Source organism: Podarcis filfolensis, assembly GCF_964270895.1.
Source record: "Podarcis filfolensis genome assembly, chromosome: 15".
Classification (NCBI taxonomy): Eukaryota; Metazoa; Chordata; class Lepidosauria; order Squamata; family Lacertidae; genus Podarcis; species Podarcis filfolensis.
In genome coordinates this window covers 36,298,219-36,317,285 of record NC_139618.1, presented here as the reverse complement: position 1 = coordinate 36,317,285, position 19,067 = coordinate 36,298,219, and the positions used below count along the sequence as shown (strand labels likewise).

General features: G+C 42.0%; 1 protein-coding gene across 2 annotated transcripts in view; it reads left to right on the top strand.

Annotated features, from left to right (window-relative positions):
- The window catches only part of UNC5D (unc-5 netrin receptor D), a 410,127-nt gene that overhangs the window by 313,188 nt on the left and 77,872 nt on the right, over positions 1-19,067 (top strand). For both annotated transcript variants that reach the window (XM_083588433.1, XM_083588434.1), the window contains 2 exons: positions 6,740-6,925; positions 15,309-15,686. In XM_083588433.1, the coding sequence (XP_083444559.1) occupies positions 6,740-6,925; positions 15,309-15,686 (564 nt within the window). The remainder of the gene's footprint in view (positions 1-6,739; positions 6,926-15,308; positions 15,687-19,067) is intronic.

Here is a 19,067-nt window from a genome sequence, read left to right as displayed (position 1 = left end):
CCATATGGAAATGCATTAGAGGAAATTGTTTGCAGAAATACATATATTAGGCAAAACTACTTACAAAAAAATGTACATTAAGAGATTTGCACTAAGATGCTAACATTTATTTATTTATAATGAGAACTTTTTTAAAAAAAAAGCAACACTAATGCAGAAATGTGGAAAACTGGACTGCAAAAATGAGGAACTGAAAGAAATTGAAATTGACAAATTTGTGCATGCTTCCATGGAGGGGAAGGAGTAAGTGTTGCCTTTTGCACCTAGTGGGTTCTCAGAGTGGTTTAACAATCAATCCCTCTTCCACAGGGAACTTTGGCATTCGTGGCCCTGTGAAGAATATAGGGGTCTCCTAATAACTCTCAGCTCCCTTAACAGGCTACAGCACTGTTATGTACTGAGTTGAATAGGATCCAAACTGCAGCAGTCTGATTGGTCCTAGAACAATAGGATCCAAAAGGCAGCAGTCTGATTGGTCCTAGAACAATAGGATTCAGAATACAGCAGTCTGATTGGTCCTAGAACAATGCAGCAGTATGATTGGTTGGCAGGAACCACCCAATCATGCTCCAGATAGAAGTGAATCCACAACCTGATTGGCTTACAGTAGAATTCCGGAATTAGCCAATCTTGCGCAGCCCATTGTGTAAATAATGTATATAAAGCAGATACCTTGAGGGGACTTTCATTCATTCCTCCTCACCACTATGAGCTGAATAAAGAGCATGAAATCACTTTGCAACTCTGAGTATATTTCAAGCACCTAGGATTCTTTGGAGGAAGCCATGCCTGTTTAAGGTGGCATGATGTTCCTTTAGTGCAGATGGGACCCTCATTTCATTCCTTGTGCTCCTCACTGGGTTGTTCCTTTAAATAGCTTAATAAAATAAGATACGTTTACGTTTTAGATCCTAATGAACTTGAATGGGATTTGAACAGCCAAGAGCAGACACTTTTTCTGCTGGGAATATGCCTCTGGTGGTGCTCTATCTTAGTTGTTGTGCTAAAGCCAAAGAAAAGGTGGGGTGGACTTTAAAGTGTTTCATCATTACCTTGGATGTTTAGGGAAGTTTCCAGTTGTTAGAGTATAATACACTTGGCAGTCCAGCAGCACCTAAAATTGTCAGGCTGGCTGTTGTGCTTTTGTTTATTCTCTCCTCATCTCCTGTTTCACGATTGGATCCTTAAAGTGGGCTAGCCAAACTGCTGAGGTCGATTTTAGTGCCTTTTAGTACCTTGGGGAATGAAACTCTTTATTTTAAATTGCGAGATTAGAGATGTGTTATATAAATGCCCCTCGTTGCTTGCTATTGAATGGAACAGGCATTAAGTTTAAGACCGCATGAATCATCATTGATGTAAAATCAAAGTCAATTATTAAGATAATTGAGAAGCAACCAATTGTGGTAAATAGCCTTATATATAACTCTCTGTTTGGGAACTGTGTTTCTCGCATGTGTGGACTTCTGCACAGACAAGCAAACGGAGGGTTAAGAAAGAAGTAGATTGCAGTGGCTTGCCGTTTTAGTAGCAGGTGGCGAGGAGGAGAGACGAACAAAGAAATTGTGATTGTTGGTTTCCGCTAGGAAATGTACAGCAAAGCAGAGGAGATGAGTGGCCTGCACAGATTGTGCAAAATTTTAGTATAAATGAGATAATTAAATCAATTACGATTCCTAATACATTAGATCGAAATGTTTCATTTTGTGTTTCTTCGCTTCTTAAATTCTCTTCAGGTTTTTAATGGAACTTAATAATGGTTAATGGAAACTTCATTACCGTAAAATGTATTTTGATAGATGTTGGCCAAGTTGGGAAGCACAGACCCTCCAAGTGTCCCTATTTTCCAGGGACAGTCTCGGATATACAGAAGCCATCCCGATTTCTGATTTGATCCCAGAATTTCCCTCTTTTCCTTAGGATGTCCCTATTTTCATTGGAGAAATGTTGAAGGGTATGGACTTATCTGACCCCCCCAAGCCATCTGAAGGCAATCTTGTATAGGGAAGTTTTTTTTCTAAAATGTTTAATATTTTATTGTGTTTTTATATATGTTGGAAGCTGCCCAGAATGCTGAGGCAACCCAATAAGACAGGCATAGGCAAACTTGGCCCTCCAGATGTTTTGGGACTACAACTCCCATCATCCCTAGCTAACAGGACCAGTGGTCAGGGGTGATGGGAGCTGTAGTCCCAAAAAACATCTGGAGGGCCAAGTTTGCCCATGCCTGCAATAAGATGTATGGGTTATAAATAGCAAAATTATCATTGTGGAACGGGATGTCCCTATTTTCATCAGAGAAATGTTGGAAGCACAATGTCTTGGCTGACATAACACCAAATTGTGCTTTGGGGAATATGTGCCCCAGGCTTCAGACTTGCATGCTCCTCCATCCTTCCTCTATGAGCCAGTTGCCTCTCTGCTGTCCTGGTTTGAGACAAAGCAAATATGTCAAACTTTGGCATGCATCTGCCAGGTTTCTGATCCTAGTTTACACAGCAAATACAGACCAAAGTTTGTCAGATCAAGCAAAATGGGCATATGATCTGTCTCCAGCCAAGAAAGGAGGGAATTGCCATGTCCCAGTACAAGAGGGACACAGCACAAAATCATGAACCAGACTATGCTGTTGTGGTTCTTCCCAGTGTGAACCCCATAAAATATCTGATCTTGTCTGTATCAGAAAAACACAGATCATGAGATCACTTGCAAACTAGGCAGCAGAACTTGATAAAGCCACCTTACTGAAGCTGAGGTGATTTTATGTTAAAGTTTTGTTGGGTTTACCTAAAGATGTATTGTCTTCCAGGGTAAGTTTAAAGACAGATGCTTGCGTATTAAAAGTCAAATTTAGAAAATATTGTTGTTGTACTGGCCTAAGATGCACAATATGTGTGTTAATAATTTATAATGTAATATAATAATGATATTTGTGTTGCCCAGGTTATAACTGAACATAGCTTTTACTAAACCCAATTGCTGTCAGTGAGCACACAGAAAAATATGATTAGAAAAATATCATTTGATGACGCAGCTTTGTAAAGATATTCAACCGTAGCCTATTAGTCTATATGGGCATCTGTTTTATGCTTTGGGCTTGTTTTATTGTTCCACCCCTTCTAACAATAGTTTCCTGGTTCAGATGAAATGGAAAACTATGGTTTGATTGTAGTTTGTGTGAAGGGAGAAGTAAAGGAAGTTCTGTGCATGAGCAAAGAAATGTTTGTGCTTATCTCAGTGACCGCCTGAGCTGCCTCAGTGTTTAAAACTTGTAGTTTATACTCTGCATTAAAAATAAATAAATCTGTATTGTATATTATGCAAAGGTTTTTGGCCAAAAGCCCTTCCCTAGTTAGGAGGTCTTCTAACAAACAGCCTTGTGCATATTGCCTTGAGTTTAAGGATGGAAGAAATGCATGATATAAATATACCAAAATAAGATACAACTCTTTAAAAAATAAAACCCATCTGGTCTAAAGTAAGTACAGAAAACAATACACACACATTGCTAGCATTATGTTTCCTTTACTTTCCACTATTCCATCAGAGGGAGTTTTGTGTGTGTGTGTTTAGTTTTGCCTGAAACAATGTTAAAATGAATGTTTCATCAACATTTGGCATTTTTGGAACAAATAAGACTGTCTTGAAATGGAAGAATAATTCTTAATCTTCCCATAAGCATTTCCCAACATGATTCAATTGGGATGAAATGAAGAGCAGGGGTATTTTCCTAAGCATGGTGAAATTTTGAAGTTAACCTCTTGGGCCCACAGAAAACCAAAGAGAAATGCATTATCATCGGGGTTCATCTGACCCTCTTATTACAGCCCTTTAGGAAATCTCTAAAGACCCATTTATTTTCCTTGGTTTTCTCTTGAGTTGTTGGTTTATTGAAGGGCCTGTTGTTTTAATTGTATTTGATATTGGTTTTTAATATTAGTGGCCTGTCTGTTCAATTATTATCCCTGACTTAAAAAAAAAAAATTGTTTCTGTATTATTTACTGTATTTTTTGCTCTATAGGACGCACTTTTCCCCCTCCAAAAATGAAGGGGAAATGTGTGTGCGTCCTATGGGACGAATGCAGGCTTCAGGAAGCTATCTGCAAGCCTTAGGAGCCCACAGGAGTTCCCGCCGGGCTCCCAAGGCTTGCGGATAGCAGCCTGTTCTGGGGGCTGGGGTCGAGGGAAGCTTGGGCTTCCCCCGCCCCAGCCCCGCGCCTGGGGGGGGGAATATTTTTTTTTTCTTTATTCCCCCCCCAAAAAAAACACTAGGTGCGCCCTATGGGCCGGTGCGCCCTATAGAGCGAAAAATACAGTAATTGAGTAAGTAGCCTTCACAAATCCTTAAGTGCCAGACTAGGAATCTTAGGCCATGATAGAGATGATAGATAGATAGATGATAGATAGATAGATGATAGATAGATAGATAGATAGATAGATGATAGATAAATAGATAGATGATAGATAGATAGATGATAGATAGATAGATAGATAGATAGATAGATAGATAGATAGATAGATAGAGATAGATAGATAGATAGAGATAGATAGATAGATATAGATAGATAGATGATAGATAGATAGATAGAGAGAGATAGATAGATAGATAGATAGATAGATGATAGATAGATAGATGATAGATAGATAGATAGATAGATATAGATAGATAGATAGATGATAGATAGATAGATAGATAGATAGATAGATAGATAGATGATAGATGTTTTGTTTTTAAAAGAGAAACCTGAGCGTAAAACTCTGAAGTACAGTGTAACATTATTATTTTTTTACTTTCCCATTGGTCTGCCAAGATAAAACCTTAACTTCTAGTTCTTTGCTGAATTAGAAACAGGGTTGTTTTTTATTTGTGTGTGCGAATTTAGAAAAGTGTTTGTGAGTTTAAACTGCACTGTCTCTCAAAAGTTTAAATCAAAGATGGAGAGCCGGTGGCCCTCCAGTTTTTGTCGGACTCAAACTCCCATATTGGCCAATAATCCAATGTGCTGACGGGGGCTGATGGAAGGGCACCAGGTTGGAAAACGCTGGTCTAGACTCTCTAGATATCTTTGTCGATCTCTTTCAGTTGATTTATGGTGTATGTTGCTCGGTTTGAAACATTTGAAAAAAATGGTATAGAAAAGAATCCATTTGTGGGCTTTTCACATGCCCCTGAAATGGTGGTGGGTTTTTTAAAAAAAAAAACCTTCAACAAGCCTTTGCTGTGACATTGCCTAATTGGTCCCACTGACAAAGATTAATGCCTGTTTTCTGTGTGGATATTTTTTTAAAAAATTCAGACAAGCTTCATGGATCCACAACTGCTTGGTTCCAATGACATAATTCACCTTTCATATATTTGTCCATCGTTTCCTACCTACCTACCCATTTTCTGGCATAGGAGATTTTCTGGGAACAGCAATTACATTCCGCATTGTTCTCCTTAAAAGCAAGCAAACAAAAAGATCTTCCCAATGTATCACTTCCTTTTCTTCACGATATTTCTCCAGAAGGTTCTAATGAGATTTGGAGCACCAGACTGCAGTGCAGCACAGCTATTCACATACTGGCAATATAATTCTGAGGAGGAGTGGGGCTGAGCTGGGGAAAAAAGTTGTCTGACCCACAGAAATAAAGTCCAATAGTTCAGTAATTTAAAAGTGTTCAGTAAGGCAGTGTTTCTCAAACTTGTATCTGCTGAGAAGGGGCTATCTAAACTTATTCTTCCTTACGCTGTACCGCAGCAGAGCATGAGATTTGCACCTGTCTGCTGTACACAAATATGCAAGAATATGACATTACAGAGGAAGAAAGAGAGAGACCAAAACATGGTTGTCCCTTCCTAAATCCATACACAAGGATATCTTGGTATAACAGGGGTGGGGTATCTCAGGCCCAAGGGCTGAATGCAGTCCTTGTTGAGACCACTCTGGCTCTTAGAACTTTCTCCAGTCCATGTTCCCCCACCCAAGACACACCCTTCCAGTGCCGGATTTATGTATAAGCTAAACAAGCTATAGCTCAGGACCCCACTGACGGGGTGGGAATTTAAAGGAAAAAAACCTGGATGTACATTTCCAAACTATAAGATAAAAAACAAAATAAAACCTGCATGCAGCAACAGTGTTTTGTATTGTGTAATGGGCCCCGCCTGCTAGCCTGCTCCCTAAAATATAACTGGTTTGCTCATTTCTATATATAGGGTACCTACATTCTGCATGGATTTTGCATTCTGCATTGACTTTTCAACAATAACTTTGATAAAATACATATTTTGTTATGTTCAAATGGCTTTAGATACCTGTTAGGTCCATAAATTACCATATAGCATATATTCAACACAAAAAAAGCGACATTTGTTGTTGACAAAGGACAGCTGGACATATCAAGGGCCCCATTACCTTCAGTAGCTTAGGGCCTCATCAAACCTACATCCGGCCCTGACCCTCTTCCACTTCGTTCTTGAACTGTGTCCTTGAACTTTGAGGATGACTCTGGTTGCCCAGAAAGAGAATCGGAAGGTGGACATATCTTGTCCTTAGATCTCTAAAAAGGTAGAGAACCAACAAGTCAGAAGCATGTGTTTCTTTGCTCCTTTTCTCTTTCCAAAATGTTTTTTGTTCAAAAGGCTCCCATTAACGCACAACGAATGCTTAGTGTCCATCGCTGCTTCTTTCAGGACGCAGATGGGAAGCCTGAAACCTGTTCCTCATTTTGTTGCCTTTCCTTCTCTCCTTGCAGACATTGAGAATGCCACGGACATTGCCTTGTACTCAGGCCTGGGTGCTGCCGTCATTGCGGTAGCCGTCATTGTCGTTGGTGTGACTCTCTACAGACGGAGCCAGAGTGAATATGGTGTGGATGTGATCGACTCATCTGCCCTAACAGGAGGCTTCCAGACATTTAATTTTAAAACTGTCCGACAAGGTTGGTAAAGCAGAATACCACTTATTGAGAAAGAGTCCATCTTTGCATGCAGAAGTATTCAGGTTCAAAACCAGGTTTCTCCAGCTAGGGTGAAGAAAGACCTCTGAAACCTTGGAGAACCACTACTGAGCTTGGTGGACCAAGAGTCTAACTTGTTATGTTCTTGTACGGTCATGGTGGGGAAACTGCTTCATGGTGGTTATGTCCCACATGACACCTAAAGATCTATACTTGGAAGCAGCACAGAAAGGGCTGCCATTTTGGATTTAGGTATACAGTGGTACCTCGGGTTACAGACGCTTCAGTTTACAGACTCCGCTAACCCAGAAATAGTACCTCAGGTTAAGAACTTTGCTTCAGGATGAGAACAGAAATCGCACGGCAGCAGCGTGGCGGCAGCAGCAGCAGCAGCAGGAGGCCCCATTAGCTAAAGTGATACCTCAGGTTAAGAACAGTTTCAGGTTAAAAACAGACCTCCAGAACGAATTAAGTTCTTAACCAGAGGTACCACTGTACACTGCTGTACTGATAATTGCAGCCTTCAGAATTTCTAAGCCTATAAGAGGTGCCTTTTAATAATGTTTTGAATGGGGGGAAAGTGGCAATACCATTTCTGTAAAAAAATTCTGGCAGTGGGAGAGTGGGAGGAGAGATTGTGATAGAAGCTAGCATCACACTTTCACTGAAAACCATGGATACAGAGGTCCTAGAAAGTTGAGACTCCAGTTTAATTTTACTGAAAACCATGGTGGATCACAAGACATTGGTGGGCCAATTATGCATTCCTTTGCCCCTTGATTAAGTGTACTTAACTTAGGGATCTGAACCACAAACAGCACCTTAATACATTCTTATTTTAGTATAATTTCTACCAGACATTCTCCACAGGGCAAGTGAATAGCACACAGATGTGGGCCCTTTTTCAGCCCATGGACCACATTTCTTTCTGGGCAACCTTCCAGGGGCCACATGTCCGTGCTGGATGGGACCAGAGGTAAAATTGGGCAAAGCAATGTGTATGAATTTTACACACTCACACACTCTTCACTAACTTCCATGCAGGCTCAATCCCCGTATGAAACAGTGGCATATTCCTACATGACAGGGGGTGATCTTCAGGGGCCCTTCCAACTCTACAATTATATTATTCTATGTAAAGGCATTTTCAGAGTTCAAGAGCATATTCCGTCCAGGCTCAATGAGGGTGCAAAGTAGGATCAGTGGGGAATGTGACCTGGGGAGAAGATGTGTAGCTGGGGATGGTCTGGGGAATGTCTTGAGGGCCAAACAGAGGGGCCAGGGCATAGCTGTCAATGTTTCCCTTTTTTAAAGGGAAATTCCCTTATTCCGAATAGGATTCCTCGCAAGAAAAGGGAAAAGTTGACAGCTATGGGTCAGGATGTGTGTGCTTTGATCACTAGGCCTGATCTTTTTCATATGGTGAGAATCTGGTTATAAAAGTGTGGGTTTCTTTTACACGTATTTCCATTTTTCCTAGAAAAATCCATGGACTCCATTATTTCAAGTTCTGCAGTTCAGATAACTAAAGTACAGCAGTACTTCAGACAGTGGGAGTTCACAGACCCAAACACACCAAAAAACACTCAAGTGCACCATGTTTAGTCATGCATCAACGCACACTCACGAGGTCTAAATTGTGCTTCTTTCCGGGAACAGTCTTTCCTTGAGACTGTGAGGGAGTAATTTTATGTAGTGGGTGAGAAAAGTTCTTTGAATTTCTATCACTCTCTTTTCTGAGATGGAAACCTTATTGAAGGTGGGAGGAAGTGTTGGGAGATGTGTGAACATAGCCCTGTTTTAATTCTTCCGAAGAAAAATATGATACAGTATTTCATAGATAAATATGTAGATGTTCTCCTCCCCATGGGGCACGCGGCTTGCAAAGCATAAATTAAGATAAGCGAGGCAGAGAGAGATTCACAAACTCATTTGAAATTAAGGACAGCTTGGTATATGTGTCTATTTAATCAGAGCCTGCTTTAATATATAAATGACGGTTGATTTTCTGATATATGTTTATTTCAGTTCATTACTAGAAATGCATACTTCAAATAGTTTGCATGCATGCTTTAATAGCTGCAAATTCTGATGTGTTAAATACCTTTAGAAGCTATCCTAAAGTTGCCATTTTTAATTATTTATTCTGATGCAAAGATTGAATCTTTCCTGTTTTCACCATTGCTGCTTATTTAACTACCGTATTTTTTGCACCATAACACTCACTTTTTTCCTCCTAGAAAGTAAGGGGAAATGTCTGTGCGTGTTATGGAGGGAATGCCTACGGGTGGCATGCCTACGGATTTTCCTCCTCTAAAAACTACGTGCGTGTTATGGTCGGGTGCGTGTTATAGAGCGAAAAATACGGTAGCTATTCTGAAAAGTATTGTTATCAGTGTGCAAATATTTCATCTGACTTAACATCAGGCGATTTCAGGCTCAAATCCATAGACTAATGTTTGTGAGTAGCTGGAGCTGGAGATCCACTTGAAAGAGATGATAGTCATTTTACTACCCCTTGAAAGGATCAGCCCAGCTGGTAGACAGGACAAAAGTTTCCATTTTATAAACAGTGTAAAAATAAAAAAAGTGCACAGAGGCAGCCTAACCGTTCTCTCTCTCTCTCCCTCTCTCTCTCTCTCTCTCTCTTTCTCCCTCCACTCCCATCTTCTGAAACCATTTTGTGACCTGTACAAGTTGTTGTGCTTTTCTTCAACCCTTTCTCCCTATAGAAATGAATGAAATAAGCAATAAGCAAATATTCTGTTTCATTCAGACCTCATTTGCTTGAATTCCCATTCTACATTATAGCTTAAAACAAAATAAAAATGATGCTCATATTTTTCATTCTTTCCTAAAAGCGAATGCACACCCCTATTTTTCACTCATCAATAGCTCAGTTGGCAGAGCATGAGACTCATGAGTTTGAGTCCCACAATGAGCAAAAAGATTCCTGCATACAGGGGATGGGCTGTATGACCCTCATGGTCCCTTCCAACTCTACAAGTCTATGATTCTATGGTTCTACAGCCACTGTTTACAGGTGAACTCTATGCAGCTCAATCTTAAGTGTGGTTATTCCAAAACGACTTCCATCTTGCTCTGTGGGACTTCATTCCCAACAGGTCTGCAGAGAGTTACAGCCTCTTGATCAGACAGGGGGCAGGGGGCCAACTGTGACATTCCCCCACTAACCTCAGCCTGCATTTTAGGCAGTCCACACCTTCCCACTAACAACCAGTCCAGGGATTGGCACTGCCTGTCAGCTTCCTCATCCTTACTCTCAGTTGCCCTTGTAGAATTCAGCAGGGAAGTGGGCGGGTGGGAATAGCACCAGAATTAGTTGGCGCTGCCTATCACTGGCTCTACCTCCAGCTACTGTTTGAGTTCCCTGCCACCAAATCTGATCATCAAGCTACGTAAGGTTACCAGATTTTTTTCAAAGAATCCGGGGACACTTTTTTTTTTTGAAAGAGAAAAAAAAGTTATTTTTTTTTAAAAAAAGAAAATAAGTAATATCTTCGCTTATGTGGTCTCCTCTGGTGCACAGCCTTCCTCTGGGCCCCAGCCTGCTCTCTTGGAGCGCTAGCTGCCGTGGAGTAGGCTCAGGTCAGGCCTGGGCTTGGCCATGTGTCCTTGCCCTCCCGGTGCTCTCCTCCTCAGCAGCAGCAGCGCAGCAAGGTCAGGGCTCCCCTCTTTTTTCTCCTTCCTCTTTCTCTCTCTTCCTTCTCCTTTTCCTCTCCTCCTTCTCCCTGCGTCGGCTCTGGGGTTTCCTTGGCCCCGGAGTGCCGCTGGGCAGTCAGCCCAGTGGCCAGGTGCTCTCGCTGACAGCTCAATTTGGGTCATGGGGGGTGTCAGTGGATCCCTCAGTTGACGTGCCAGGCGTCCCCAGTTCCCTCTCGGCAGTGGTGGTGGCAGCGGCAGTCTCGGCAGCCCGGAGTCAGCCTGGTAGCGCAGCTGGCACTGGCTGACTTCAGGAGCTGCTTACTTCTGTGGTGCCCGCCATTTTGCCTCGCCAGAAGTCCCCATATGATGTGTCTTGTGCCGTTGAACCAATCATGCAACATTCATTTCCTACTAAGAAATCTACAACACTTAAAATATAAATCCAGGGACATTAAATGAAATCCGGGGACATTCCAGGGATGGATTTTGTCCAGGGACAGATTTGTAAATCCAAGGACTGTCTGGTAACCATAAGCTACAGGGTTCTGAAACCACGAGGAGGCAGAATTTGGTTGTTGACACTTGTAAGACACACAGCCAGCAGCTGCTATCTCACAGGAAATCCAGCTTGCGTACATGAATGTAGGATGAAACAGCATACAATCACTGGCAACAAGGGGTGGACAGGGGTCAATTTGGGTTTCTCTTATTTTCTAATATTTCCGGTCTTCAATTCAGTTCTCTGATTTCTGTATCAGTTTGAGATGTATTTATTTTCAAAGAAGTCCTCATCAAAATGCATTGTTGTTTTAGGGCATTTCCCCCCGAATACATTTTTGCAGGCATTTTCCTGTAGTATAATAATGTATTTTATATCTTGTTTCCACTAACAGATGCATTTTTTTAGACACACTTTCACCCAAATATATGCATTTTTGTGCACATTATTTGGTTGGAGAATTGCATATTCTTCTTCAGTTATTAATCAGTCCAGCTCTAGCATTTGAATGCTGTTTGCAAATGATAACTATCATTCTGAATGGAAATAGGACAGAACAAAGCATGAAATTTAAAATTTTGGGGGGAATTGCTTACCTGCAATGAGATGGGGCTTTGATTTTAATAGCCTGCCCCACCCACCCACCCCCAAAACAGTAGTCTTTCAAAGAGCCCTCTTGGCTCTTGAAGTTAATTTTCTATAAAGTTTAAGCAACTGATTTAAAAGTGGGTAAGGGCTTAAGTGTAAATCACCTTAAAAGAGCTTGGAGACCAAATAACAGGGTTTCAGAATTTCCTGAATATTTGTCTTCTTTCTAAAATTCCCCCAAGTATTAAGACAATGAAAAATGAAGGCACTGGAACACACGCACGCGCACACACACACATGAAAAAAATCAATAACCCACCTAAAAATCTAGGTCTCCAATTCTTCAATTTCCTCAGCATTCACTGGGCCAAAGATCTCCCATAATAAGATTGTTAACTACCTTTCACTGCTTGTTTTATTTTTATTTTTTAAACTGAAATTTAACAACACATTAGGAAATGAAAAACATAGAAAACAGCATAAGCTCAGAAGGGTTCAAAGTAAACTATAAGAGGGCAGTCCATGTGGGAATTGTAGAAATTAGCTACAGGCAAAAGCTTAAGGATATATATAGAACAATAAACCTTGTTGTTAGGGGGGTAGGTAGAATTTATGAAATATGAGAAAGTGCTGGCAGGGGACTGAAGTTGTCGCACAAAAGTTAGGTGAAAATGTTCTCAACCATAAGACATGTGGGGGCATAAGATTTCTTCTGGATCAGGCGAAGTCCCCGTCTAGTTTAGCATCCTTTTCTCACAGTGACCGACTAGGTGCTTATGGTAAGGTCTGAAGCAAGGCAGCAGTGAATACTCTCTTTGACATTACAGTGCTCAAGAAAGTATACACAACACCTCAACAAAGGATCGTTGGACACAACTGAATATTGATTATGCAAAGAATTTACCCAGTGATGTTTGGAAACTGGACTTGGGGGAGGGGGGAATCTAACCAAAGCCTCAGAAAATAGCTTGATTTAACTGAGACTAATTTGGACCACATTATGCCCCTGATGACGTTATCAGGAGTGCAACAGAGTCCCACCAGATCCCACCTACAATCCCCCCACCCACATGCCTGCCTGCCTGGGTCCCTCCCTCCTGCTGCTGTGATGGCGGCAGTAGGATTAAAGAACGTCTCTTCCTTGCCTCTCCGATGCCTGGCATGGTGCTGTAACTGTATGGCAGGCACAAGGAGCTCTGGGCAATGTTATTTTCCCAAGGCTATTGATGTATCACGAGCTTGACAGGGTCCAATTCTTCCCTCAAAATCCCCCAATGAGCCAGGCACGTCAAAACAGCACACTAGGTGTCAGATAGAGGAGGAGGAAGATCAATATCTGCCTCTCAGGTTCCACAGCTGCAAGAACAGCAAAGAAGAAAAGTAGGGATGGAGTTGGCCATGTGGGAAAGAACAAGATAGGAAAAGAGGGTAGATTATTCTCTGGCTCAGTTTAAAATCAAAGCCAAGCACCGGGGGGCTGCTGGGCCATTAAAATCATCTTGTATTTTAACTTAAGCATCATGAGCTACTTAAATTCATATGTCTGAGTCAGAAAATAGGACTCTTTCACATCACTAATGAATAAACAATGGCCATGATCTCCCCCCAGCTAATTATGTTATTCTGGGGTGGGATCACTGCTGATTTTGTTATGAGAAACTGTAGTGGATATTATATGACAATGCCAATAAACGTGTGTGTGTGTGTGTGTGTGTGTGTGTGTGTGTGTGTGTGTAACCAGATTCTTTTAAAACAAAGCAATGTAAGTATTTGGGGGTAGGGGGGAAAACACTTTTGATGAGAGGCTAAAGATAGAAAACAAATGGTAGGAACGACATAACTATTTTCCTGTGAGTTTCATTGTGAGCAAAAATAAAGAAAGTGATTATGGAAATTATTCAAATACTTGTCAAAGCACGTTATTCGCTGTTACTATAAAATAAGCAATTCTGTAATTTCTGTGAATCATTCCAAACCATAGTGTAGCAATAAGCGAAGAGCAGTAACAAGCCTTGGGTTCATGCATTCCCTGCTTCCCTCTCATCTTCCAGCACTGCTGCTAGAAGATTTCTTATTATGTCTAAGCTAGGAACTTTCGTTTGTTTAAACAGTGGTTTGCTAAAAAGGGTATCATCAGCAGTGGCTTGGTCCTGATTTCCTACAATAACCCATAGTTCAATTAGCCACATTTTGTCCTTGGCAATTGCACTGTTACTTTATGAAGTTGTCTTTACATTCTCCTCATGGCCAAGCCAGAGGAGGGGGGAAAGGAAGTAGGCTCCCTGATACATCTGCTAAATGTACATGGTCCTACTGGTGGTGTTTTAAGTTGATCCTGAACTTACCTGGCCATGTAGGGGTTCACTGTATTAATCCTGACTGTCATCCTGATCTTAAAGGGGTATTTTGGAAAATCTGAATGTTTTTATTTTGAAGGGGTGTCAGTTCCCATTGTTTTCAGCTGCTGTACTTCAGAAAATCCAAACAAAATGTCTCTTTGGTCTCCCACATTGGAAACCGCTAGAGATGGCATGGCCGAACACAGGATCTGGGACTAGCATGGGTAGAGAGTTCATGATCTACTTAACCAACTTTTTGATGCCTACGGCAGTCAGTTTCTCTCAACTGAATTTACAGTATGTCACAAGCATTTTTGAGAGAATAAAATGGGGGGAGGGAGAGACTGTGTTCCTTGGAGGACGTGGGATTAAACACCACAATTAACAAATGTATTGATTATTGGTTGCCAATGTGAAATAGTTCATCTTCTGGGATTTTTAATTTTAACTTGTCTGTTGATGTCTTCAGTTTTCAGCATTGATTTGGATGAAATGCAATTTTCATATGAAGGTCCTTATAAAAGGCTTAAAGTGCATGAGTGAATGCATTAAAAATCATAACTGTGTATAGTAATACTCATTAGGGCAGGTAATACTGTGCATACAATACTGTACATACAGAATATATATATTTCACATATATACTAATGGGGTAGAACTGGCAATGATGGACCAGGAACTTTAGGTCATGGTGGCTGGCTCAATGAAAATGTGCCACAGCTGGGTGTGGGTGGGTGTGTTTTAATGCAAAATATATTCCTCCATTAGGAAATGGAGTTAAAATGAAATGGCCAATATTATAATAATGCTATTATATAAATAGATGGTGAAATCACATCTGGAACATTTTGCATAGTTCTGGTTCGGGCATAGTTCTCAAAAATGATATTATAAAGCTGTAAAATGTTCAGAAAAGGACAACCAAAATGATCAAAGGGCTGGAACAACTCCCTTGTCTGTAGGCTAAAGTAGTATTGACCAAACAATGGTTTACCACCTCATTAAGAACTAGGCCAGGGAAGGGGAACCTTTGGTTCTCCAGATGTTGAATTAAGTCAGGGTGAGGAACCTGCAGCCCTCCAGATGTATTTGGACACCAATTCCCATCAGCCCCAGCGAGCATGACCGGGATGATGGAAAGCCAACGATACATGGAGGGCTACAGGTTTTCCATCCCTGAACTAGGCAATTCTGTAGATAAAGCTATACACACAACACTGTCTGTTGTACATAACAATGATAACCAATTGCCCGATTGATTTCCTTCCATCAGGTAACTCCTTGCTTTTGAACTCATCCATGCAGCCTGACCTGACCGTGAGTAGAACCTACAGTGGACCCATTTGCCTTCAAGACCCCATTGACAAGGAGCTTATGACCGAATCATCTCTCTTCAACCCTTTGACTGACATTAAGGTCAAAGTTCAGAGTTCATTTATGGTTTCTTTGGGCGTGACCGAACGATCAGAGTACCATGGAAAAACACATTCTGGGACATTTCCACATGACAGTAACAGGACCTTCCATCCCATACATGCAAAAAACAAAGCTGCATACATTCAGAATCTCTCATCGCTTTCCAAAAGAAGTGAGATGAGGGCCACGGGTATCTTTGGCCACCTGGGAGGACGTTTAGGAATCCCAAACACAGGTGGGTTGCTGCAAAGTCTGAATGTGTTTTGAAATGCATTATTAAGTGTTGGGGTAAACCTTTCTCTCGTTCTCTTTAATATGTGCTGTCATGGCAAGTTCTCTCAGTGGGGCTCATGACATATGAACTCTTGCTTGCTGTTACCAGCTGACAACTTGGTAAAGATACCCTAAGGACCAATAGCGAACACTCACAGAATGTCTGAGCAGTTGTAACTCATAACCCATGGGTAGGCAAACTAAGGCCCAGGGGCCGGATCCGGCCCAATCGCCTTCTAAATTCAGCCCGCGGACGGTTCGGGAATCAGCGTGTTTTTACATGAGTAGAATGTGTCCTTTTATTTGAAATGCATCTCTGGGTTATTTGTGGGGCCTGCCTGGTGTTTTTACATGAGTAGAATGTGTGCTTTTATTTAAAATGTATCTCTGGGTTATTTGTGGGGCATAGGAATTCTTTCATTCCCCCCCCCAAAAAAAAATAGTCCGGCCTCCCACAAGGTCTGAGGGACAGTGGAGTGGCCCCCTGCTGAAAAAAAATTGCTGACCCCTGTCATAACCTAATGAAATCTTGTTGCTGGGGAATTAAGATTGAGTAGATTTTCCCCAAGTCACTAGCAGGGTCCTACTAAAAACACAAGAAAAGCCACATTGGATTAGACCCAGACTTCATATTGAACAGCATTCTCCTTCTAACACTGACCCAGTTCCTGCCACAAGGCTTTAAACCCTCCCTTACAAGGGGTTGTCTAGTGAGTCAATCAGGGTACTTAAAGGTAAAGGTAAAGGGACCCCTGACCGTTAGGTCCAGTCGTGACCGACTCTGGGGATGCAGCACTCATCTCGCTTTACTGGCCAAGGGAACCAGGTCCCACAGCTTCCGGGTCATGTGGCCAGCATGACTAAGCCGCTTCTGGCAAACCAGAGCAGCACACGGAAACGCCGTATACCTTCCCGCCGGAGCAGGACCTATTTATCTACTTGCACTTCGTGCTTTCAAACTGCTAGATTGGCAGGAGCAGGGACCGAGCAATGCGAGCTCACCCCGTCGCGGGGATTCGAACCGCCAACCTTCTGATCGGCAAGCCCTAGGCTCTGTGGTTTAACCCACAGCGCCACCCACTAAACCTCTGGCTCTGGCATTCCATTTGGATATGCTGCTGCCTACTCTTTGCCTACAGGGGCTCATAAGGGTGATGGGATACAGGGCATCCTTTCAACAGGGACACTGCCCTCATTGGTCATTGGGAGAGAGAGCTGTAACAGGCAGGGAGGAGCTTTTCAGGTATGGTCAACCCTTCAGGACTCCCCAGACTTCAACACCACTGCCTTGCTCCAATGAAGTGCAGGGCTTCCAAGCACCAGGAGGACACGACTGTACTCCTTCCCCACCAACCTCTGCTGCTCTTTGCATGAACAAAGGCTCCCATCTAGCATTAGTGTTTACTTTGGTATGCAGAACATTCAGTGCTTTTAAAAAATAAAAATAAAATGATATTAAAATGGAACATTGCTCACAGATACGATGATGATTAGTCTCATATATAATTTGGTCCTATATCAATATTTACTAGGTTTCAGTCATGTACAGCCAGAAGTCTTAAATGGAGCGTGGACAGAATTTATTCCTGAGCTGCAAAACTTGCCAGATTATAATTATACCACTATTTAGGTCCACTTCAAAATGTAGAAGTCTCCCACAATGATTTTTCCGTTTAGCATAATTGATCGATCCCAATAAATTTCCTTGGTGTACTTGATCAAATAGTTGAGATGAACTATGCTCAGAGGATGAGGCCAGGAAAGTTTATAAAACTAAAGTTTTCTAATGCCACGTGAAACCGAATTACATTAGCCCAGGAGTGGCCAACGTGACGCCCTCCAGGAGTTATGAACTGCAGCTCCCATCAGCCCTGATCTTTTGTCATACTGGTTGGAGCTGAAAGGAGTTGGAGTCACAACCATCTCAAGGGCAACGTGTCTGCTACCCCCACATTAACCCACTTCTTTTAAAAATTGTTTTTTTGTTTACATATTTAAGGTTTTACATATAAATCCTTTACAACATCTTATCACATGCCTGCACTTATTAATACCAGCAGTTTAGCATGAATTTAAGTGTGTTTCAGATATGCAGTATTATACCCTTGTTTTATACACTATTGACAGCAGAAGGTGCCCCTTTCCAGTTAGGGTTCTGTCCTTCTTTGGCTATGGGGAAGATTTGGTTTTGTTTTATTGCATTTCATCAATGTATCCATGTTGGCGTAATTTGGAAAAGTGGGTGAAATTGCACTAAGGCCATGTCTTGAACTGCCTATCCCCATATCTGGATTCTGCTTAGAATTGACACGCCAGCTGCACTGGGCAACTTAGAAACAGACCAGGACTAAATGCCTGGAGCATGACTCATCCATTCTCCCTTTGTCTGAGGAATTGTCTGAGGCTGCATTCAGCAGCATTGGCAGAAATATGAAGCATTCACACTCAGTGCAAGCAGTGGCAGAGGAAGAGGAGTGCGGGGGGAGTGCACCGTCCCCATCAGCATGGTCCCGGTGGGGTGCCATTGCAGCTGCCCCCCCGTCTGCTCTGCCCCCAGGACGCATGCCACACCCCTGCGGGCAGTGCATCACGCCCCCAGGACGCGTGCCAGTCTTGCCCCCACCTGCTCTCCACCCCCCCCCCCCGGTGCCGGAACATGAAGCTCCAACACTGAGTGCAAGGTATCATCACAGTTGAAGGTTACATGCTGTATGGCTCAGCATAGCATGGTGAGCTAGCATGATAAAGTGCTAGTGGATTTCTCTTTATACGTGAACCTTTACAAGATTTACTTCTAAGACCAGAAGAGCTGTATTATAGTAGATCAGTTCATGATGTACCAGCATCCCTTAAAGTTTATCTAGCCAGTGTGTTTATGCTTGTCTTGTGCCATGAGACATTAAACGCTTTATACTCTAAGCTGAACTGAGTGGGAAAGGAGATTTATTAACTGGGAATTCTGGAAAAGGCTGACGACTGGAAAACAGGAAAACTCTGATTTTTAGCTGGAAGATTCTGCTGGAACTGTGCGTTCTCTGCCGATTACACTGGCCAAAGTGTGGCATCCTATCAACAACAGATGGTGGGCCCAAGCCAAACAGGTGATGGGCCAACTGACTTCTACAAGTTGTAACAATCCAGGCATACATCTCTCAGTTCCTTTGAGTGCTATGTGCTAAAGATGGCAGCACACAGATATACTTCCCATGAGGTTTGGTAGAAAGAAAAGAAAAGAAAACATTATTTTATATTTAAAAAAGATTTATAACAGTGGTAGAGTGCCGTGTTATCAACCATTTCTAAATATCAAAACTTCAACCCCAAGAAATGTCAGGCCTAGGCG